Below are 25,064 nucleotides of genomic sequence, written 5' to 3' on the forward strand. Positions count from 1 at the left end.
CTGTGCTGGATGTCCCAGCAGCCCAGTGGTCAGGTAAGGTCACACTACCTTATGTGGAGAGTAGGAACCCAGGGTTCCAAAAGGCAAAGTGACAAGCGTCAGGGGACAGAATGAGTCCTGGTAGAGTTGGGATCCCGTACAGCCTTCCTACCAGGTTGCCCCTCAGTGGCAGAGGTCCAGCCTGCTAACCCTGAAGGCATGCTCATTTCTTGAACCTTCACACATGATCTCACTTTTCTAGCTTGCCACCACCACCTGGGCACAGAAGGCTCAAAAGAGACGCCAGCATTCCAGGCATATGAGAGCACATCTACCCAAGGGCCCTGGATTTGGGGTGACACTTGGTTGAACAATTTTAACAGGTACATATTTTTTTAGCATGTATATGTATATGTAGTGTCTTGACAGTTCAATTCTGTTGTCAACTTGATCGGATGAGGACTCAAATAAGAGACATTGCTCTTGGGCAGCGTTTCCAGGAAGGATTCTGGAAGGAGAAAGACCATCCCTTCCAGCAGTGGACTCTGTATAAAGAAGGTCTGAGAGAACACAGGGCCTTTGCTTGGCTGCTTGTGCTACTCACTGGTGGTCTATCTATCTGTCTGTCTATCCATCTTTCTATCTATCCATCTGTCCATCTACTTCAGTGCATCCTGTGCAGACGCTGGAACCCAGCTCCATAGGCCTTCAGACACTGACTAAAGAACAGCAGCTCTCCAGGAAAACTTTAACCCTTCAGTGCCAGACTTGGACTGCTAGGACATCCAGCCTCATGGACTGAGCAGCTGCCGGGTCACAGATTCAGGAAAACTCGAGTAACATGGGCATATGTTAGCAGCTGCCCCCTCGCTGGCTGCAGGGATGGAACGGAAGACGGGGTATATTGCTCACTTTTTTTTGTTGCTGTAACAAAATACTTGATTAAAAAAAACAACTTAAGGGGTGAGGGGTTATTGTGCCTTAAGCTGAGGGGAAACAGCCCACCATGGTGCAGAGGGCGCGGTGGCAGGAGCGGGAAGCAGCTGGGCACACTGCGACCTCAGTCAGAAAGCAGAGAGCAACAAATGCGGTGCTCAGCTAACTTTCTGGAACAATGTGACAGGCTGCAGTGACAGAGAACCAGGAACAGCCCAGCCTCCTTCCCCCGCCCCCTGGGGACCCTCATCTACTTATAGAGGTCACCAGAAGCCCACAGCTCCTCTTCACATCCATGCCTCCTCTTGTAGCTCCTGCTTGTCAATGCTGCCCTTTATGTCTGCCTGGGAACCATCTTATCCAATTCCTAGGTACCAATGTGACTCACTCCCCTCTATCCATTCCTTCTCCCCAGCTCCTCTCCCCATACTAGGTTAGGTTTCTGGCTTCATCCTGCCTCGCTTTGCCTTTCCAATCTGCAATGGTTCATCTCAGTTATCAACTTGATAGGATTTACAACCACCAATAGAAGCAAGTCTCTGGGCATGTCAGTGAGAGATTTTCTAGATTAGGTTAATTGAGGTGGGAAGACCCACCCTACATTAGAGTGCACCATCACATGTGCTGAAGGTTCTGGATGGAATCAAAAGGAGAAAACCAGCTAAGCAGCAACATTCATCTCTCTCTGCTTCCTGACTATAGATGCAATGTGACCAGCTGCCTCATGTTCCTGCCACCATGCCCCACCCAATGGCCTAGTCATTCTTGAACTGCAATCCAAAACAAATACTTCCTTAACTTGCTTCCTGTCAGGTATTTGTCTCAGCAGTGATAAAAAAAATAAATAAATAAACTAATACACCAGCCCAGTCCCTGCTTCAGGCCACCCTGGGGGTAGCCTGGCTTGGCTTGTCACCTGTCCTATAGACTTAGAGTTTGATTTTTGCTTTTTTCTTTTATTTTTCTTTGCTTTCCTTTTTGAGACAAGGACTCATATATCCCAGGCTGGCCCTGACCTCTATGTAACTGAGAATAGCCTTGAACTTCTGCTCCTCTTGTCTCCACTTCCTGAGTGCTAGGATTACAGGCAAACACCATGAAGCCCAGTTCATGCAGCACTGGGGAGGGAGCCCAGGGTTCTGGGCATGTTAGGCAAGCACTCTTCCAACTAAGCTGTCTCCTTAGCTCTCTCCTTTGTGACCACTGGTCACATACAGAAGCTGTGGTCAAGAACATGGGGCTGAAGGAACTGACGTCCTAGTGTGTCAAAGATATCTAAAACCACAGAGCAGGAGGCCCATCTAGGAAACTCTAGATCTTTTCTTTTAAACCAAGAAGCACAGCCTTTTGATGGGATGAACAGTCTTGGGAATAGAAAATCCCCCATTACTGGGTGTATTCAGCCAGATGGTCATGGGATTCGGAATTTAGGGACACACAAACAGGACAGGCACCACATGAAATGCAAAACCCTTAAGATCTGGAGCTGGACAGCTGCCAGTCTTGTCCAATTCCTAGGCATCAGAAGCTCAGTCTCCCTCTTCCCACGGACTTTGCAAACAGTACTCCTCCTATTTTAGTTATTTTACTTATTGTTGTAACCAAATACCTCACAAGAAGCAGCTTAAGGAGGGAGAGGGTATATTCTGGCTTGCAGTTCCAAGAGGACGCATTCCATTATGGTGGGGAAAGCATGGTGGCAGGAGTAGGAGGCCAAGCCAGCCATGCTACATCTAGAGTCAGGAAGCAGAGAACAAAAGGCAGTGGTGCTGGGTAAGACAACCTCAAGGCCTGCCCCTAGTGGCCCTATTCCTACAGTGAGTCTCCCTCCCCCACCCCCAGTAGAGTTCTACAATCTTCCTTCCCACACAGTGTCACCAGCCAGGAAACAAGTACTCAGATACATGAGTCTATGGGGTACATTTAACATTCAAACCATACTACCACTCTGGGGGACTCTCTCTCTCTCTCTCTCTCTCTCTCTCTCTCTCTCTCTCTTTCTCTCTCTCTCTCTCTCTCTCTCTCTCTCTCTCTCTCTCTCCCTCTCCCTCCCTCCCTCCCTCCCTCCCTCCCTCCCTCCCTCCCTCTCTCCCTCTCTTCCATCTTATTAAAAATCCTTTCTTTAGAACATCAGGACATCAGACATTCCCAGCTCAGCCATGCTAAGATGGTCCACACTCTATTACAAGCTAGAAAATGTTCTGGGTTCAGAGGCAGAAGATTGAACTCAGAGTCCTAATGTGTGTTTCTGAGCCTCTCAGAGCCTTATTTTCTCATCTGTGAAATGGGGACAATAATAGTACTTACCTGTAGCATGAACTCTTTTCTGAGGCGACGCCAACTAGCACGTGCTCCCTGCAGACTAAAGGTCAGTGCCATCAAAGTTCACCTCGGGGAATCGCTGAGCTTCCTGTGCTTCCTTACAGGACCGTGGGGACCCGGAAGCATCAGAAGGTCTCACTTCAGCATGGATGACGACCTCCCCATAGCTGCATAGATGGAGTTCTCCATCCCTTGTCTTTCACCCTCTATATAGTCTATCAACCCCTCACCTCATGCATCAATCATTGCATCCAGCACTCAGGGGGTACCTGAGATCTGCCAGGAAGGTCTGAGGACCCTTCCTGCCCCTCTGCTTCTGTAAGGGAATGTCGGGCTCAATAGCAAGGTTTCATGCATGGTCACAGTTGCTTCTGATAAAGAGGATGACAGGTGTTTCAGTCAACAGGCATACAATGTCACTGCGCCATCATTTTAAGAAGTCAGACAGGGGTCTGGAGAGATGGCGTAGCGGTTAAGCGCTTGCCTGTGAAGCCTAAGGACCCCGGTTCGAGGCTCAGTTCCCCAGGTCCCACATTAGCCAGATGCACAAAGGGGCGCACGCGTCTGGAGTTCGTTTGCAGAGGCTGGAAGCCCTGGCGCGCCCATTCTCTCTCTCTCCCTCCATCTGTCTTTCTCTCTGTGTCTGTCGTTCTCAAATAAATAAATAAAATTTAAAAAAAAAAAAAGAAGTCAGACAGGTATTTTCTGGGGCTGGAGAGATGCTCAGCAGGTAGGATTACTTGTCATGCAAGCATAAGGGCCTGATTTCTCCTGAATTCGATTTCCTAGCACCCATAGAAACAGCTGGCTGTGGTCACACAGGCCTGTAACTCTAGTCCTGTAGGGAGTGGAGACTGGAGAATGGCTGGGGCTTGCTGCTTAGCCAGTCTGACAGAAATGGCAGCTCCAGGTTCAGTGAGAGACTCCACCTCAGGAGAACACATGGATGATACTCAGTGTTCTCCTTTGCCCTTCATGTGGGGTACATGCATCTGCACATGCACACATGTATATAACATACACACACCAAAAAAATCAGATACTGTCTAAAATGTTACACAAAACATACAAGTTAGGGCTGGGCATAGAGCTCATTGGTAGAGTCTGTGCCTAGCATGCACGAAGCTCTGAGCCCTATCCTCAGCACTACATAAACCAGGTGTGGTGCATATACCTTTAATCCCAGCACTCAGGGGGTGGGGCCAACGGGCCAGAAATTCAAGGTCATCCTCCTTCGGCTACATAGGGAGTTTAGGGCCAGCCTGGGCTATGTGGGACAATGTTTGTATATATATATATGTATATATATATGCACATATATACACATACATAAGTGGAGCTTGGGCAGAAGTAATGTGAATACTTTGGAACTAAAAGGTTGTGGTTGCATAATATGGTCAGTATCATGGGATTGTGTACCTACAATGGGGCTAATTTAATGTCATGTGAATTTTGCTTCAATAAAACATGTGCTAGAAAATGTCCCTTCCTGCCTGCCATGTTCTGGAGGGTCAGCCACCAGTTAGACCAAGGAAAGAAGACGTGGCATATTCCCATTTGATGGGATGCCACAGCCCAGAGAAGGGCAGAGTGTGGTTGGAGGTCACAGCATCTATAGGACAGAGTGGGACACATTCTTAGGTCTGACTATGCAGGGCCTACAACTTTAAGGCCATCACAGCATCCTTCTGGAACATTCTTCCCTATGGAGAGCCAGAGCCCTTCCCCTACCCCTTCCCTTTGCCCGCTCTGTGGAGGCAGTGGCTTCTGTAAACAGAGTCATAAATATCCCAGTGGCAAGGGCCATGCAGCTACTAGGGTGACCCTGAAACATTCCCACACAACACCAGCCAGCCTTGACCACCTCATCCACAATAACTGAAGAGTTAATTTTTTTCCTTTATGGGAAGTATGCCAGGCTCAGTGACACTCCAAGAGTGGCATTTCCTGCAATTAGTCTAGCTTTCAGACATTAACCTCTATTCCAAGGAGGAGTGGGCAGCTTAACCATTAACCCAGGGCCCCCAGCAGAGAGTCTGCTGCCTCTCCCCACCTCAGTCACCAGGACAGAGCTGTGGAGGCCTGAGCTCCCTGAGGACTCACTGAGGGTGGGTGTGGGTGTGTGTGTGTGCGCGCGCGCACATGCAACCTTAGGCAGCTCTGTGTCCCTGAGCTTTCCCCAGCTGCCTGAGCCCACATGCACAGCACAGCAGGCTGGTAGAATCATCAAGGCTGCCGGGGAACTTGTGGCTCAATGGCACAGTGCTTTTGTGATGGTGTGCTCCCCCAGCTGCTCCAGTGCCCCTGTGGGGTGCCGTCTATAATCCCAGGACTGGGGAGGTGGAATCAGAGGATCCCCAGGACTTTCTGACTCTCCAGACTAGCTGAACCAGTGAGTTCCAGGTTCACTCAGAGAACTTGTCTCAAAAAGTATAAAGTGGGTTGCGGAGATTGCTCAGTGGTTAAACGTGCTTGCTTGCAAAGCCTGAAGGCCCAGGTTTGGTTTCTCAGATCTCACATAAATCTAGAAGCCCAAAGTCATGCATGCATCTGGAATTTGTTTGCAGTGGCAGGAGGCCCTAGCATGCCATACTTTGTCTCTCTTTCTCTCTCTCTCTCAAATAAATAAAAATATCTTTTAAAATTATAAGATGGTGAGCAACTGAGGAAGATTCACAAAGTTGACCTTTAGCCTACACATATGGGCATATACACATGCCCCCACACACATGTGAACACACATGCACACAAATAAAGACAAAAATAAAATAGAATTTCCGGTGGGGTGGTGCATGCCTTTAATCCCAGCACTTGAGAGGCAGAGGTAGGTGGACCATTGTGAGTTCAAGGACACCCTGAGACTACATAGTGAATTCCAGGTCAGCATGGGCTAGAGAATGAGACGCTGCCTTGAAAATCTAATAAGTAAATAAACAAATAAAATTAAATAAGTCCATTAATCATCCAACAGTGGCATTTGGCACATTCATGATATGCTATAATGTAACCATCTCCTCTGTTTAGTTCCAAGACATTTTCACCAGTCTCAAAAGGAAACCACAAAGCTGTCACTCCCCGTTGCCCCTCCCTTCAGCCCCTGTCCACAGTAATCCACTTCCTGTCCTCATGGCTTCACCCAATCTGGATACATGGTGTAAACAGAGTCTTATGATATATGACTTGTTTCGACTTTATTTCACCTGGCGTCATGCTTCCAAGGCCCGCATGGTAGCATGAGTCCAGACTCATGTCTTTCTCAAGGCTGACTCATGTTCCAGCACAGGGGTGGTTGAATTTTCTTTAGCCTTCATCAGCTATAGACATTTGGGTTGTTGGTACCTCTTGGCTATTAAAAATAATGCTGCTGTGAATTCTTGGGTGGTAATGTTTGAATACTTACAACAAATTCCAGTCTTCGTGCGATACCCTTAGATGATAGACAGCAAAGAAGAAAAGTTGAGGAAGGGCATAGAAATACAGTGGATATTTAAATAGAAAACTAGTGCTCATTGGACTGTTATTTGATAATGATGAATTTATTTTTTTATTATTTATTTACTTATAACCCATGCTAGAGAATCATCCAAGGGCCTTGCACCTGGCAGGTTGGTGCTCTACCACTTTGATACATTGATATCTTCTGAATAATTAAATTCACATTTGCCAAGCATCTGCATCTTACCCAAGTCATCTCACTTATTATAAACAGAAGAAGACACGACCACCTCCATTCTAGAGATCAGGGAGCCAAAGCTCAGAGGATTAAGAGCTTTGCTGCACTGACATGGTCAGTGAATGCAGTCAGCATCCCTGAAAAGAGTCCTGGGATTGATTAGTGATGCCTGCCCTGGGAGTGGAGCTGGAAAGAGTGGTAGGAATGCCCATATTTGCCAAGATGTTTCCTGGCCCTCACAGGGCCTTCAGGGAGGGGACATCAGAGCCCCAGGCTGTCTGCTGTGGGCTTTCCTGTCCCATAGGCAGTAGGTGTGTGGTGTTCCCCTGGCCCCAGCCACCATGGCCCCATGCGACCCTCTTACCTCACTCATCACATTGACAGTGGAGCCTTGTGTGTGAAATGAATGAGAGGCCCACAGCGCAGTGAGGCACATCCCACCAAACTTCACCTTGACAAAATCCATGTACAGAAGTGGATGGGGAGCAAGCGCTGGTGGTCTCCATACACTCAAGAAAGGTGTGATGGAGTCAGGCTGCTTGGTCTGTGTGCACCATGCTCTAGGCTGGACCTTCCCCCTCCATACAGTTGGCCCACCTGGCCCTACAGAGAAGCTCCCTGACGCAGGGTGACTAGACACAGACGGCATGAGAGGGCGCCTGGCCTCCTACCCGATGCTGGCACCTCCGGGCCCAAGTCGGCTTTCTTCTCTCTGGAGATCGCCTGCAGGCACAGGGCCCGTTCCTCCCACAGCACCTGCAGCACATCACACAGTCGGGGCAGGGCTCCAACCTGCAAGTCCAAAGCCAAGGACACTCAGCAGGGCTGTGAGTGGACCCTGCCCTACAGGTGTCGCCAGTGGTCACAGTCGGGGGGGGGGGGTCCTAGGTTCTTGTCCCAGGTTCCTGAAAAGGCACACACAAACAGTGGAGCAGCCAGTTTTACGAGTGAGCAAAAGAGCAAGTACAGTCAGACACACTGCCAAGAGAGTTCTCAAGGGCAGTGGGTTCTTGCCTGGGGCTTCCTGTTAGGGGGTCTGGAAGGAGGAGTTGGTTTCTAGGGAGGGAATAGGGGTGACCTTTCTGCTTTGATTGACAGGCTTAGGTTAAATAAGCTTTTCTCTATAGTGCATATTCTTTCCCATGAGGCATCTGATTTTACTATATGTATGCCCAACCATGCATTTACTATCTTACATAGTAAATAGGAAATCTTCTCTCAAAGTTCACTCAAAAGGCACAGTTTGCCTTGTTGCAATGCACCCCCCCCCCAAAAGTACAGCCTTTATCTGTTCATGTCCCCTGGTTTCAGAATGTGTTCCAGGACATACTTGAATAGAAACAGGACATTTACTAAGGATTTTGTTCAGGGGAGTAACTTATTCCATTGTTCAAAGTGGGGTGTAAATTCAGTCTGATGCAGATTAGAGCCCCGGGTTGCTAACAATAATAGGTGCATTGTTGGAAAGAGGTGTCTATGTGCTGACCAACCCAAGCAGCATCCCAGATTGGCAAGCCTTCCCCACAAGCAGATCTAGTGGAGGGCCAGGTCTCTCTGGTGGTAATGAGGCCACCCTCTAGCTGGGACACTTCCCTTCACCTCCGCCCTCAGTCACTCAGCGCTCCCCTTACAGGTGTGGAGTGAGGCAGTTGTGGGGAAGCCATGCTTCTATTTATACCAGGAGAAAGGAGGCAGCACCCACCCTTACCCATCACCTGTCAAAAAAGGGCCAAATACAAAAAAAAAAAAAAAAAAAAAAAAAAAAAGCTTAACAAGAACAAGCATCTCAAGATGGAATATGAAAATGTCCAGTTTTCAAAGATGACCCCTCACACCAAGAACCAAGATCTCAAGCTGGAAAAAAAGGCATTAATTAGACAGCAACACTGAGATCACAGAAATTTCAGAATGACCTAGCCCATATTTTAAAACAGTCATCGCAAACATGTGAAAGTGAGCAATTATGATTATTCTTATTACAAATGTAAAAATGTGTGAGACAGTCTCAGCCAGAAAAGGGAAAATAGAGAAGAATCAAATGGAAATTTTAAAATTGGAATGATAGTAACTAAAACTGGAAGCTCAGTAGATGGGTTCAAAAACATAGTGGTAGTAGAGAAGGTAGGTATGGGGGAGCACGGTAGAAGAATCAGTGGTCTAGAAGATAAAACATTCCAGCACTTGGGAAGCTAAGGTAGGAGGATCACTGTGAGTTCAAGGCCAGCTTGAGACTACATAGTGAATTCCAGGTCAGCCTAAGCTAGAGTGAGACCTTACCTTGAGAGAAAAAAACAGCAACAACAAAAACCTCAATCTAAACATTTATTTTATTTATTTATAAGAAAGAGAGGGAATGTGCATGAACCAGGGCCTCCAGCCACTGCAAACAAACTCCAGATGCATGTGTCACCTTGCACATCTGGCTTCACATGGGCACTGGGAATCAAATTGGGGTCCTTGGGCTTTGCAGGCAAGCACTTTAACTGCTAAACTATCTCTCCAGCCCCTAAAAAAAATTAAAAGAAAAAGAAACCAAATATAAAAGTGAATAAATCACCAGGCATGGTGGATTATGCCTTGAATCCCAAAACTTAGGAGGCAGAGATAGGAGGATCGCCTTGAGTTCGAGGCTACACTGAGACTACACAGTGAATTCCAGGTCAGTTTGGTTTAGAGCAAGACCCTACCTTGAAATAAAAATGAACAAATTTACAGAACTTTGTGGTAGCTATAAAATAAAGCCTACAAGCTATTTCTTAGGAATTTCAGAAGAGAGAAGGTGGACCTGGAAAAAAAAGGAGGGTTATAAAAATTTAGCTAAAATGTGCCAAGTTTGACAAGACACTTATAGGTTCAACAAGCTGAATGAATCCCAAAGAGGTTAAATCTAAAGGAATTCAAACCAAAGCCAACTAAAAACAAAGAATCTGAGAACAAGGCAGGGAAAAACTGGACCTTACCTATGGGGGAAAAGGCAATTAGAACAACTGACTTTCCATCAAGCATGCATGCCAGGGGAAAGTGGCATAATTTTTTCTAGGTGTCAGAAGCAAAAAAACTGTCAGTTCTGAATGCTCTGTCCACTCAAAATGTTCCCCATAAGTGGAGGTAAAACTAAGACAGCCTCAGAGATGGAAGGTGTAAGATTTTGTTGCCAGCAGGTCTAGCCTAAAAGAATGACTGAAAGTTCTGTTTATTATTATTAAATATTTTATAAGTAGATCTACATTAATCTTTATTTGTTTGAGAGGGAGGCAGAAGGAGAGAGAGAGAGACAATTGGCTCACCAGGGTCTCCAGTCCCTGCAAACAAACACTAGACGCATGCAACACCTTGTGAATCTGGCTTATATGGGTCCTGGGGAATTGAACCTGGGTCCTTTGGCTTTGCAGACAAGTGCCTTAACCACTAATCCATCTCTGCAGGCTATTAATTAAATATTTTTGTTGTTCAAAATAATGGTTTTCACCATAATATTTTGATGCATGTGTATCATCGAATTTTGCTCACCATTCATCCCCAACTATTCTCTCTTGGTCCCCTCCTTCCTCTTCTCAAATAACCTCCCTATGCTTTTATGTTAGATAGACAGACATATAGATGGATAGATTCTGAATTTGGGAGAAAACATGTAATTTTGCCTTTTGTCCACCCCATTACCCTCTCTTGCTCCCCCATCTTTAGACTCCTTCCTCCTCCATATGTCATATATATGCATACACATATATGTATATAATCTGTATGAGATGAACTATATGGTATTTGTCTAAATAGAAAGAAAAACAGATAGAAGAACAAAACATGGTATATCTGGAAGGAAAGAAAATCCAGGAAGCAAAACTGTGGGGAAATATTTTCCTTCCCTTCAGTTTTGTAAATTATGTTAGTAGTTAAGGCAAAAGGTAAGACACTGTCTGATGTGGTTTATCTATATGCAGGGCATATTTCTTTTTTTTATTTTTTTTTTTTTATTTGAGAGCGACAGACACAGAGAGAAAGACAGATAGAGGAAGAGAGAGAATGGGTGCACCAGGGCTTCCAGCCTCTGCAAACGAACTCCAGACGCATGCGCCCCCTTGTGCACCTGGCTAACGTGGGACCTGGGGAACCGAGCCTCGAACCGGGATCCTTAGGCTTCACAGGCAAGCGCTTAACCGCTAAGCCATCTCTCCAGCCCCAGGGCATATTTCAAACAAGTATTATAAATGGGAGATGTTAAAAACACAAGTGGAGATAAGAACCTATATTTCACTTGAGTCAGTAAAATATTAGCAATAGACTATAATGTGTGTGTGTGTGTGTGTGTGTGTGTGTGTGTGTATGTATATATATATTGTAAAATACATTATGGGGCTGGAGAGATTGCTTAGTAGTTAAGGCACGTGCCTGTGAAGCCTAAGCACCCAGGTTTGATTCTCCAAGTCCCACATAAGCCAGATGTACATGGTGGTGCACACATCTGTAGTTCATTGGCAATGGCTATAGTCCCTGGTGCTCCTATTCTCATTTTCTCTCTCTCTCTCTCCCTCTCTCTGTGTCTAATAAATAAATAATAAATTTAAAATATGTTATGTATAATTAATAATACCTAAAGTAACTACTAAAAACATCTGCTTAGTAAGGTATACTCAATAAAATGAATTTTAAAACCTGTTCAATTAACACACTGAAAAATGGAACAAAGTAAACAAAAATATAAAAAGCTTAGAGATCAAACATAAAGTAAAAAAATAAAATGGTACTATAGCTTTCATACACCAGAATGACAGGAACAGTAGTCTGCTGAAAAGACCAAGCCCATGGCTCCTGAGGGTGACCAGTGAGAAGGACGGCCTAGGGTGGTTGAGAGAGGCCTGGCTGAGCTCCCTGGAGTGACGACCTGAAAGAGGCCATGGTGAGACCGTGAGAAACAATGCGCAAATCGTCCATTTCTGTTTCTTTTGCTCTGAATGTGTATGTATGCATGTGGTATGTGTGCATGTGTGTGTACCCACGCATGTGTCTGAGTGTTTGGAGACCAGACATCAACATCAGGAGTTTTCTTGGGTTGGTCTCCACCTCATTTTTATAAGACAAAGTTCTAGAACTCACTAATTTGGCTGAACTAGCTATCCAGTGAAGCCTGGGGATCCTTTTTCCACCTCCTCGGCACCGGGATTACAAGAGTACACCTCCATGCCTGGCATTTACATGGGAGCGGGGATCTGAACTCAGATGCTCACACTTGAGCTGAAAGTGGCTTACCCACTGAGCTATTTCGCCAGCTCTCCCCCTTAACCTGCTTTCAACTCCCTTTAATTGCTTATTTTCATTTTTATCTCCATAGTTCAAGCAGATTTTAAAACAGCAGCTTTTAGATTGCTATTTCTTAGCTTTTTGGGAAACCTCAAACTTCCTATTATGGGAGATACAAGATTTAGAGGTTTTAAAATTTGTATTTAATGTATTTCTCACCCCTAGATTACATATACTACTTCTGTTCCAAGAAGTTTTAGTGAAATAAATGTTCAGTGTTTATAATGGCTTCTTTTGACAGTGACATTGTTTGCCATTGAATCAAGTCACATAAAATGATTATCTGTCCCTTGTACATTTTGTTTTTCCTGAGGTCAATAATTGCTGGGCCTTTTCATTTGATTAATTTCTATGTACCTATGACTAATGTTTCCAAGTGGTCCTACAAGCCTGTCATACAGTCCTCTTTGTTTTCCCTGCAAGGACCTCTGTTTCAAAGTCTCCTTCCCCCCTGCTCCCCTCCAGGTCTGTCTCTTGCCTGTGGTTAGGGGTGTCCCCTCTCCTCCCACCTGGAGATCACATGTCATTTGTTGACTTTCTGGTTTTACAGAAACACAGGAAAAAAAAAAAAAAAAAAACAGGCATAGGGCTGAGAAGGTGGCTCAGTGGATAAAGCACTTGTATCACAAGCATAAGAACTGGATTCGGATTCCCAGCATCCACATAAATGCTGGATGGGCATCACAGCCCACTTGTAATTCCAGAGCTTCAGAGGCAGAGAAGTAATTGCCAGGGCAAGTTAGATAGTTACACTAGCCCAATCAGCAAGCTTTAGGTTGAAGTCCAAGATTCTGCCTCAGAAAATAAAGTAACAAGTGATCAAGGAAGACAGTGGAAATCAATTTCTGATGCATGTTCATCTAAAGCATGAGACCATGCATGCAGACACACTTGTATACCATACACATACCCTCCCCCACAAAAAAAAAAAGCTGGGCATGGTGGTACATACTTGTAATCCTAGTGCTGGGGAGGTGGAGACAGGAAGATCACTGGCCAGTCAGCCTAGCCACTGAGAAAGCTTGTCCCAAATAAGGTGGCTGGTACCTGAATGCCTTCACACACATGCACATGTACACATTCTGCGTGTGCAGCCACACACACGCACACACAAGTAAAAGTATGCAGAAAGGTAAAGTGATTTTTTATCTCTGAAGAAATAGAAAAGCTTCTATGAATTTGATTTTCAAATGAATATTCTGAGTAGAGAATTGAGGTGGAAATAATCCTCCCAAATTTTGGGGGTCTTTCTCCTTCCCTCTTTTTGTGCCATAGGCATGAGGGTCAGTCATTCTATCTGCTTTGCATGTGACCTTTTTTTCTCTTTAGAAGTTCTAGGATCTTTATGTTTTGGTTTTAGTTATTTTGAGATGTCTTGAGGAAAATGGTTTTCTTTTTGTGCAGTGCTTGGATATTCAGTGAACATCTTTCTTCCTCATCTCTGGGGTGAATTTAAATAATATTGTATAATTTATTTTACTGCTTCTTCCTTTCATCTTCACCATGTGTTCTCTGGGAGCCCATATAGTGGAATAGTAGACAATATGAATCAATCTTTACATTGCTTAATTTTTAATCCCTTGCTACTACCTGACCATCTCTTTCTGGTGGTATTTTAGTCTGAGAACTTTCCTTGACATTGTCTGTGGAAATTCATTTTCACTGTGCGTGTGTGTGTGTGCCCTTGCAGCACCTGCAGGCTGCCTTGGTTGGAGTGCTCCATTGGGTGTCTCATTTTCCATTGCTCTTCTGCTGGTCTTGTTTTGAGCTGGAGTCTCTTTACTGATTCTAGAGCCCACATGCTCTGATGATTCTCACATCCTGCTCCCCTGTGGGACTGAGGTTTCGGGTGCATGTGGTCATGTCCAGATATTTCACGGGGGACCTGGAGATTTAAACTCAGGTAGTCTCAAGCCACCTCAGGCCTTCATCCTTGTACAAAAGCACAATTACTGAGTCATCTCTCCAGCTCCTATGGAAGGTTTTTAATGATTGTTTTTGTTTATTCATTGAATTTCCAAGGAGTCATTTTCATTTCTGGGTTACTTCTTTTTTATAGTGTCTTCATGCTTGCTTTGTGGCTCTGGGATCCTTAAAAAAAATCCAGGAATGGTGGCATACACTTGTAATCCCAGTGCTGGGGAAGCTGAGACAGGCAGATTTTGGGGGCTCCCTGGCTAGCAAGCCTATCCTAACTAAGCAAGTTCCAGACCAGTGAGAGACCCTGTCTCAAAAAAAAAAAAAAAAAATAGATGGCCACTACACTCTTATGCAGTGTTGGGGATTGAACCCAGGCCTTCATGTGTACTAAGCAAGCACTCTACCAACTGAGCTATATCCTCAGCAGCTCTTTTTTTTTCTTTTTTATTTATTTTTTTAACAGTTTATATTCTTTTACTCCCTCTCCCCTGTTCCCATTTTCCTGGGGTCTTCCTCTGTGGGGTTATGGGATTTACTATGGGTAATGAAGACCTCAATCAGTCCCAGTGGGATAGTGGGGGGACCATGCCACAGGGTATTCCTACCCACTCTGTGGCTCTTATGATCTTTCCTCCCCTTCTTCCACAATGTTCCCTGGACCACGGCAGGCCCATTGGCAGACTGGTTTAGTGTTGAGCTCATTGTGGTCTCTGGATTTCTGCCGGGATAGGTTGTGCTTGATCACCATGCCTGCCGCCACCACCCTGCAGCTGGTGTCAGCTTAGCGGTAAGAGAAGCGTTCGTGGCGCTGCTTCCACTGCAAGTGCACTTTTAAAATTATTTATTTATTTATGAGAGAGAGAGAATGGGTATTCTAGAACCTCCCGCCACTGCAAACAAACTCCAGACACATGCACTACCTTGTGCACCTGGCTTCGACATGGGTCCTGGGGAATTGAATCTGGTTCCTTTGGCTTTTCAGGCAAGCACCTTAACCACTAAGCCATCTCTCCAGCCCTTGTATTTTTTTTGTTGTTGTTGTTGTATTTTGTATTTTTTTTTAATCTTACATTTCAAATCTTTTTTGGGTGTGCTGGGATATAACTGATGGTGACTTTAAAAATAAAAGGAAATGGGCTGGAGAGATGGCGTAGCGGTTAAGCGCTTGCCTGTGAAGCCTAAGGACCCCGGTTCGAGGCTCGGTTCCCCAGGTCCCACGTTAACCAGATGCACAAGGGGGCGCACGCGTCTGGAGTTCGTTTGCAGAGGCTGGAAGCCCTGGCGCGCCCATTCTCCCTCTCTCCCTCTATCTGTCTTTCTCTCTGTGTCTGTCGCTCTCAAATAAATAAATAAATAATTTTAAAAAAATAAAATAAAAGGAAATGGTGGTTAAGTCGCAATCTTCATGAGTCCTTGTTCTTCAGTGCCTCAGTAGGGATAGCAGCACCTATCTCATTCAGTACCTCGTCATGGCTGAGCCAGTGACCGTGCACATGTTCACAGCTGTTGCTCAATGACAACTTCTATTATTTCTTCCTTTGGGGTGTTGTCTGTCCAGATATTGGATGTGTTTTTGTCTTGATGTCTTTCTTCATGGTAGGGTCTCACTATAGCTCAGGATGACGTGACACTCATACTGTTGCCCCAGGCTGGCCTTGAGCTCCCAATGATCCACCTATCTCTGTCTCCCAAGTGCTTGAATTAAAGGTGTGTGCCAGATATTAGGTATGTTTGAAGGTATCTTCTCAGCCCACAAGGCACTAACATCTCCCTGCTAAGAGCCCTTCATCTCTGTGTTACCTGGCCTACCACTGTGTGGCCCCATCTCCCCAATATCTGCAATGGGGAGTCAAATCAACTTTCTCATTCCTATAGCAGATAAACAATGGGAGCTATGGAGGGTCAGTCACACATGGCCCTTTAGAGAGCAACAGAACAGGGGCTCGGAGATGACTCTGTGGGTAATGCACTTGCTGTGCAAATGTAAGGGCTTGAGTTCAGACCCCCACATGATAGGCTTGGCGGTACACGCCCGCAGTCCTAGCACTAGAGAGACAGGGAATCCTTAGGGCTCACTAGGCTTGAATCTTTCTCGCAAAGACCCATGTGTTAGAGGTTAGAATCCTAGGCTGGTACTATTTGCGAGGTGCTGAAGCCTTTAGGTGGTGGGGAGAAGCGGGGACAAAGCACCAGGCCAGAATGGAAGGAAAGGGCTTGTTTGGGCTTTCTGTTTTGGAGGGAAGTTTCATCGTGACAGGGAAGCATGGCAGAGCAATCATCATTGAGGAGGAACCAGCAAGGAACCAAGACAAAACCACGCCAGTGCGCTGATATCAATCTCAGACACTTGCCCGGCACAGAAATCAACCTATTCATGACAAGACCACCTGCAGATGGGAGAAAATGTTTGCAAATAATATATCCTACGTGATTTTAATATTGAGAACACATGAAAACAATATGGCTTAGAGCTGGAGAGATGACTTAGGAGTTAAGGCACTTGTCTGTGAAGCCTAAGAACCCATATTGAAATGTCCACATAAGCTAGACACACAGTGACACAAGTGTACAATGTCCCACATGCACACAAGAGGGCACATGCATTGAAGTCCTGTTGCAGTGACTAGTGGCCCTGGTGCTCCAATTCTCTCTCTCTCTCTCTTTCCTTAAAAAAAAAAGGAGAGTCTGTTAGGCTTGCCTCAAAAGAAAAAATAATAATATGGTTTAAAATGGTCAACTAATCTGAGTGGACATCTCTCAAAATAAAAATGTTAAACATATACATATATATATATATTTTTATTTTTATATATACATATTTATTCAATATATGTGCTGGTGTTAGTTAAATTACACATTGTAAGAGAGGCACTATGAGGTAACTCTGAATTTATTCAATAAAGTAAAACAATTTAAACAGTCACCAGCAATACAGATATTTGCAATTTATTATATTCAGTTAAAATACATATTCATTTTAAATTTTAATGTGTTTGTAAGTATGATTAATAATATGGTTAGATAAACACAATAACAAAATTCATTACACCAACATCCTCATTGTGCCAGAAGATTTGAAAGTTATTATTATGTCTGGAAGCTGCTTTAGAATAAAGAAAAGTAAGAAATAAAAAGCAATAGATTTATCACATATAGAAATTCTAAAAATGTTCCTTGCAAATTAATGATTTTTGTTCTGAGGGAGCCAATATGGTCTGAGAGATATCTGATTGTTTTTAAGGCATAAAATGTAGAGATTTCCATAGGGAATAAGGAAGTGAAGCTATGAACACCCAATGGCCTGACTAATAAACTCCAAGGTTTGATCTCAGTGACAGACTTCTTCGAGCAAGGCCCCATCTCCCAAAGGCTCCACAACTTTTCCAAAGTGCCACCAGCTGAGAACCAAATATTAAAACACATGAGCCTATGGGACATTTCATTCATACTGCAGGGGCATTAAAGAGGATTCTGACTCCAGCCCTTTCCTTTTTTTATAGTTGTCTGCTCATGAGGTGAGAGGCTCTACCATGAACCTGGTAAACTTTCACCATGATGTTGGACCTTACCACAGGGTTACCGATCATGGACTAGACCTCCAAAACTGTGAGCCAGAATGAACCTTTTCACTTCATAACCTTTTCACTTCAAGTACTTGTTACAGTAACTGAAAACTGAGTATCACAGGTAGGTTAGGTGTAAGGACTGGTCATGGAAAGCTGACAGCCTGCCTCCCTCCTTCTTGTGTCCCCCAAGTTCACATGTTGAAGTTTCACTCCAAGTGTATTTGGAGAGAGGGCCTCCGAAAGGAAGTTAAGGGTGGTGAGCTTATAAGGCATGACAGTGAATTTCTGTTGTCAGCTTGTTAGATCAGGAATCAAGTAAGAGACACTTCTGGGAAAGTCTGGGTGGGGGGAATTTTTAAGAAGGGTATAATGATGTCCCTGGGGGGAAAAATGCTGTTTGGGGGCTGGGGAGATGACACTGTGATTAACATGCTTGCCTGCAAATCCTAACAACATGGAATTGATTCCCCAATAAAGCCAGATGCACATAAAGCCACAGAGCAGCATATGTACCTGAAGTTTGTTTGCAGCAGCTAGAGACTGTAGTGTTCTCTTTCTCTCTCTCTCTCTCTCTCTCTCTCTCTCTCTCTCTCTCTCTCTCTCTCCCTTCCTCCCTCCCTCCCTCCCTCCCTCTCTCTCTCTCCCTTTCTGTCTCTGCTTGCAAAAATATAATATTCTAAACAGTGCTTTGGGCTGACCCCTTCACTCCTTGCTGGTACAGGTGTCTACCCTATCACTGCCTTTCTTCACTGGCATTCGAACCCAGCTTCTTCAGCCATCCAACATGGACTGAAGACCAGCACTCTCCAGGGATCCTCCAGGCCTGCCTCACCAGATTGGGTCTTCTGAGGTCTCCTGCTTCATGGACTGGCTGAGCAGCTACTCGTGTGCAGACAGCCATTGTTGGACTGCTTAGCCCATGTTGTGTGAACAATCTAACAAACCCCTTTGTAATATATTTCCAGTCCTCAGGATCTGTTCCTCTAGAGGGCATGGTAATACAGAGAGATGGAGACCTGACCCTAAAGGACTTATGTCCTTCAGAGACAACCCACCATCCACCATGCTCGCTTGCTAGGCCGTGTCAGGACAAAGTGGCTCCCTATAAGCCAAGAAGTGAGCCTCGCCAGAAATCAGACGTTGACCAAGACTTCAGCCTCTAGAGCCACAGGAAAGCAGACCTCTATAGTTGACCCTGACCAGTCAGTTTTGTTCAGACAGCCCTGATGGTTAGACAACTGGGAAGGAAGGGAACAGAGGATGCAATGTAGACACATTCATCAGGGAAGGCTCAGAGGAAGCACATCTGAGTAGTCATGACTCTCAGGAAACGAGACACAAATCCATCACTTGGAAATGAGTCGCGAGTGGGGAGGTCAGGAATTTGTAGAGGATTTTTGTGCATGTATATGCATGAGTATATGTGTCCAGGTATGCATGCACACACGTGTGCAGAGGCCAGAGGACAACCTTGGGGAATCATGCCTCAGGCTTCATGCACCTGTTTTGGAGACAGAGTCTCCCATTGGCCTGGAACTCACCAAGTAGGCTACACTGGCTGTCCAGAGAGGCCCAGGCACCTAAAGCAGCCCCAGTCCTGGGATTACAAGCAAGCACCACCACACCTCAAGTCCTCTGGCTCGCCAGGTGAGCACTTTAGTGACTGAAACATCATCTCTCCCAGGTCAAGGATTTGAACAGATACGTGATATCAGGTAGTGTCTCTGAGTACCATGGGTAAGAGAATCAATAGGATTTTGGGGGCTATGCTTAGGGTACTGAGGATTAAGAGAGGTTATAAAGTAGGGGCCTGTTCCTAAGGTATTCATGTCCTTATAACAGACATGAAGGACTGGGTTGCAGGCATGATCGAACAAGGCAACCCTTCCCCAAATGCCACTTAGAGTCTGTCCAGCAGAGTGGACTGTTGAGACTGGTGGCCCCAGGAAATTCGCATTTTCTTGAGTCCACACAATACTGAGCTTTCTGTTTGTAATGTAAGCAAGCAGATAGGATCTGTATATTGTGGGTTTACCCCTGGCTGCAAGATATCTCAGAGACCAGGTGAAGGTCATTGTCTTCTGAGAGCAGGAATCTGAGGCCCACTCTGGGGCCACTGGTGGGGGGCTACTGTGGTGGCAGACATCTAATCCTGGAGAGTGCTGGATCTTTCCATCTCAGTTAACCTTATCTGAAAACTCCTTCCGACATACCCAGAGGTTTGCTCCATAGTGATTTTATATCCCTCCAAGCTGTCAATCAAGATGAACCTTTACAATGTGTCAGACTCCAAACTTGGAGAGCTTCTGTTTCTGAGCCACCAACTGGAAAAGGATGGAGCAGGAGAAGAGAAGATGGGAAGGGAGGGTGAAGATGAAGGACTACATTCCCAGCATAGTCTATTTGTCTAACTTGAAAATGAGGATCTGTGTGTGTGTGTGTGTGTGTGTGTGTGTGTGTGTGTATTCATATGTGTTAGTCGGCTTTCCATAGCTGTGACAAAAGACCTGAGAAAAATGAACTTGTAAGGAGAAAAGTTTCATTTTGACTCACTGTTTGAGAGATTTCAGCCCATGACCACTTGGCTGGTCGCTCTGGTTCTGTGGTGGCATGTCATGGTGGAAGTGTGTGGTAGACAAGGCTGTTCCCTCATCAAGACAGCCAGGAAGAAGAGAGAGGAAGAGGAAGGTCCAGGGTCCCAGAATGTCCTTCAAAGTCACACCTCCAGCCACCTAACTTCCTCTAACAAGACACTCATCTCCCAAAGGCTTTACTACCTCCACGTAGTGTTACACACCAGGGACAAGACTTTCATGCACAGACCTGTAGGTCTAGCTTCACTTGGGTACCCAGACCGGCAGGCTTTGGACCTTTAGGGGACATTCAAGAACCAAGCTATGACAATCTGATTCCATCCTTAGATTTGAATTTTCTGTCACCTACCTCATGCCATGTTAGCCCCATAGATGTTCCTCCCCAGAAACATGACAGCTCTTCAGCTCATGGCTGTCATACAAAGGTAACTGAACTTGTCATACAGTATTTGACAATGTCTCCAGACTTCTCCTGTTGCCGATTGTTGGAGAGGTAATCATTCCTTCTTATCAACAGAAACCAAAATCGATGCACAGGACAGTCCTACCTGCCCCAAATGCCAAGAATGTCAACATTAAGAACACTGTTGAGGGCTGGAGAGATGACTCAGTAGTTAAAGGTACTTGCTTCCAAAGCCTGCCAGTCTGGGTTCAATTCAATGGCACATGTGCCTCAAGTTTGTTTGCAAAAGGCAAAAGACCCTGATATGCCCAAACTTTATTTCTCTCTCTCTCCCTCCCCTTCTCAAAAAAAAATCTATTTTAGAAAGAGCTTTCAGACTTTCCTGCTCCAAGTTTGTGCACTCAACTTTTTTTAACTCTCTCCCTTCTTTCTTTCTCTATCCCTCCTTCCCCCTTGCTCTCACCTCAATGCATGTAGTCCCTTTCTTTCTCTTTCTCTCTCTTTCACTTCTCCTCTCTCTCCCCCATTACAATAAAATCTTGAAACCAAGAGAAAAAAAAAAAAAAAAGGAAAGTAACCCTGTTGAAGGAAAACAGAGCCTAGCCCCATCCACCCACTTAAGTCATGCACAAGCTGCCAATTTGCCCAGTGCCTTTTTCACTGCGAGCCGCATCAGCAAGCAGTGATTACTGACAGGGCGTGATTCTCGTCACACATGCGAATGCCATGGTTTAAGACACTCTCCTAAGGCTGCAGTCATTATTTCTTTCACACATTCGTATTCACAAAGTATGCGCCCACGCTCCCTTTTAAAGTGTGCTGTGTGTGGTATATATGGTGTATAACTGTTTGTGTGCAAGTGCATGTGCACACGTGCAGAGGCCATTATTTCTTTTCTAAATGTTTTTATTTATTTGACAGAGAGAAAGAGGCAGAGAGAGAGAGAGAGAAAATAGGCATACCAGGGCCTCTAGCCACTACAAATGAACTCCAGATGTATGTGCCACCTTATGCATCTGGCTTACGTGGGTCCTGGGGAATCGAATAAAGGTCATTTGGCTTTGCAAGCAAGCTCCTTAACCACTAAGCCATCCCTCCAACCCCCAGAGGCCATTATTTCTCTTTCTGTCACTGAACTTAGACCTCGTGACTTTGTTTTGTTTGGTTAGACTGGTCGACCAGTGAGTCCCAGCAATCCTCCTGCCTCCACCTTCTTCAGTGCTGAGGTTATAGGCCTGTGGCGCCATGCTCCACTTTTTCCATGGGAGTGGGGAATCAAGCTTGGATCTCGAAGCTTGTGCAGCAATTGCTCTTACCACTGAGTCCTCTACCCAGCTCCAAGCTTCCTCTTAAACTGGGATGGGCTCCAGAAATAAAAACTGAACAAGGTAAACCCTCAATGCACAAGTCCCAAGGTGAGTGTACAGAGGAAAGAGGATAGGGGCAGATGCACCATTGCGGGTGACAGCCCTCACAAGACACATGGTTTTCCTATGGGGAGGCTCAGAAATTGACCCTCTTTGGCCATTACCACTCTCCAGTTTCTACCAGCAAGGGACCCTTCCGACACCTCTCTGTCACAGGCAGGAGTGGAGTGGAGGAAATAGGAATGAACAGTTTGACCTTAAATATCCCCCACAGAGAGATGTTGGTAATCTTCCCTCAGGGAAGGTACCAAATGAAGAAAAGAAACAAATATCCTTAATTTCAAGATCCAGCATTCGACCATCCAGAGTCAAACAGAGGGACAGAGTTGCAAAGGTTGAGAAGTCCTCCAATCAAAGTAGATGAATTCCATTCTCATGTATTGAGGGCTTTTTCTGCCACGGAGTGTGAAATACAGTCACAGACATGGATAAGCGCTTGAAATAAGCAGATCACAAGTTACACAGGAAACCATCTCCCAACAAGGAACACAGTGCATGATGGTATGTAAATGACGTGTAAGCAGAAGCGGTGTGACAGAGCTCTGCGTGTTGAGAAGCTAGAGGTCTGGGCTCTAGTCTCAGCTCTGCTACAAGTTGGAGACCTTGGGTAAGTCCTTCTCTTGTGGGTCTTAGTTTACTGTTTTGTAAAATAAGGGAATTGAGGGGCCTGGGAGATGGCTCTGCAGGTAAAGTGTTTGCCATGCGAGCATGCGGACAGAGTTTGGACCCAAGCACCCATGTGAAATGTTGGGTATGGTAGTACGTGTGTGCAATCCCAATGCTCCTGAAGCAGAAACAGGATTCGGGAGCTTGCTGGCTAGCTTGTCGGGCAAGCCCATGACCTCTGGGAGCTAGCTGTAAGAGACTCTGCCACAGAATAACATAGAGAACAAAGACCTTTGGTACAGACCTCTCCGCATACACACACGCCCACACACATATGGATATACAGACAGACAGACGTGCACATTATATACATATATATGCCAAAAATAATAATTTTTAAATATGGGCAATGAACAGAATATGGTGCAACATCCTTTCACAGTACACTGGAGATTTGAGGGAATCAAAGCCTCGCGTGTCCTCTGCTTGTTCCTGAGGTCTCCTTGAGAGGCGAATAGGCTGACCCTGAGTCTTGCAGCCCAGTGTCTATTTAGCCCAGCCTTGGGGTTACTGCAAACACTTGAAGAGGAGGGCCGGGAGATAACCATTCCCCTTCTTCACTGAGTAACACGCCTTCTGGCTGTGTTTGGCTTTGAATCAACTGTCCCTAAGTGTCCCAAATAGTATTTCCTCCAATTAATGAGTGGTGTCCCTGTTCTCCCTGCGCCCTCCTAGACAACCCAGCCAGTGACTAGAAGAGGCTGCCTGGCTGGGGTTGGTACTGCGCAATGCCTGGGAGCTGCGAGAAGAGGGGCAGCCCCTGATGCCAGCAGTCTCCCAGGCACAGGAGCAGAGATCCTCCTTACAACCAAGCGGGAACCCGTGATTGATAGAAAGGCCAAGTTGTCAGAAATCAGGACTGGTCCAGGACCCAGACAGGACGTTCAAAATAGGTTCCCCAGAAGGTTTCTTGGAACACGGACCTGGGTAGGTGGGTGGGTGGGGATCAGTCTGCCATTCTAATGTGAAGGGGTGGCCCTGAAGTCTGCCACCCCCTGGGCTTTGTCCTTCGCATTCCTTCCATCCTGCCATCCTGCTGGACCATGTGGGTGTGTCCTGCTCCTTCACAAATCCCAGAGGAAACAGCTTCAGAGTTCCCAGGAGTTTCTATGGGAAAGCAACACAAGCCAGCTCTCTTTCCTCCTCGGCTCTCTGTCTGTCTCTGGTTTGTAGGGAACAACGGCTCCCAGGAGCCCGCAGACACGCAGACATTAGGAAGCCAGACCCCACAGGAACGGCCTGGAAGCTGCAGAGGCTCCCACTATGGGCCGGCCGTCTCCAGCCTCGGCTTTCTGAGATTTCCCCGTTGTGGCCAGGCGCGTGGGAAAATCTCAGGCTTTGGGGCAGACGGATGTGGATGCCATTTCTCTTTTTGCTGAGGCTGGGTATTTTCTGAGCCCAGGCCGTCTGATCTGTAAAGTGTGGCTGATTAAAGTCACAAAAGGCAATGAGGAGGTTTCGAGGAGCTACACTGGAGGCAGGGTCCAGCACTTCTGGCATGGCTAGGGGCACCTCTAGAACCTCCTCCCCCAGAACGAACGTGGGTGCCGCCTTGAGGTGGGGGCTGAAGGTGCTGAGCCTGGAGTTGCCCGGGACCCACTGGGGAAGGGGACGCCCGGAGCGGCGCTGACAGACATCATTTTGGAGATCAACTCCAATCGGCTGCTCCCAATCCCCACCCTCCATCCCCAAGTCTCCTGGGACGTGAGAAGGGACAGCCCTGTCCCCGAGTGGCAAGGTACTTACGGCGTGCAGGACGCTGCACACCAACACCAGCAGCGGCAGCAGCCGCGTCCGCGGGCACGGCGAGCGGGGCATGGTTCCCGGCGCGCTCCCCCGCCGACGGCCCCGCGCCCGCTCGGAGAACGCTGGTCCTCTTTGCGCTCCGCCTGCTCGGGAGCTCAGCGCGCGGGGCTCCCGGCTGCCGCAGCGCCCATGGCTGGGCAGTGTGCGGACTGCTTCTCCCTGAAGAGGTGGCCACACGCTAACCCGCCAGGACCATGGATTAGGACTGAAGGCTGGAAGCTTGTCTCCAACCAGCCAGGACTGGCAGGGAGCTGGCTGGGACCTGGGAGGAGTGGGGGAGGAGGAGGAGGAGGAAGAAGGAGGGCGTGGAGCCTGGAGCAGACAAATGCGGGCAGAGCCCAGCCTTCCAGGTTGTAACCCTTTCTCCCTCCCAAAGGAGCTCGCTTTCTCTCCCCCCCCCCCCCTCTCTCTCTCTCTCTCTCTCTCTCTCTCTCTCTCGTCCATGGACCTAAGCCACAAGTTTGCTGGGTGACCACG

General features: G+C 46.3%; 1 protein-coding gene across 2 annotated transcripts in view; it reads right to left on the bottom strand.

The window, feature by feature from the left end:
* Positions 1–24,600, bottom strand: part of Sctr (secretin receptor) — a 73,523-nt gene extending 48,923 nt beyond the window's left edge. For both annotated transcript variants that reach the window (XM_045151080.1, XM_045151079.1), the window contains exons 1-2: positions 24,528–24,600; positions 7,582–7,702 (exon numbers count right to left, since the gene is read on the bottom strand). In XM_045151080.1, coding sequence (XP_045007015.1) covers positions 7,582–7,702; positions 24,528–24,599 — 193 coding nt within the window. In that variant the 5' untranslated portion in view covers position 24,600. The remainder of the gene's footprint in view (positions 1–7,581; positions 7,703–24,527) is intronic.
* Between the last annotated feature and the right edge of the window lie 464 nt (positions 24,601–25,064).

The sequence above is a fragment of the Jaculus jaculus genome, chromosome 5 (assembly GCF_020740685.1).
Source record: "Jaculus jaculus isolate mJacJac1 chromosome 5, mJacJac1.mat.Y.cur, whole genome shotgun sequence".
NCBI lineage: Eukaryota > Metazoa > Chordata > Mammalia > Rodentia > Dipodidae > Jaculus > Jaculus jaculus.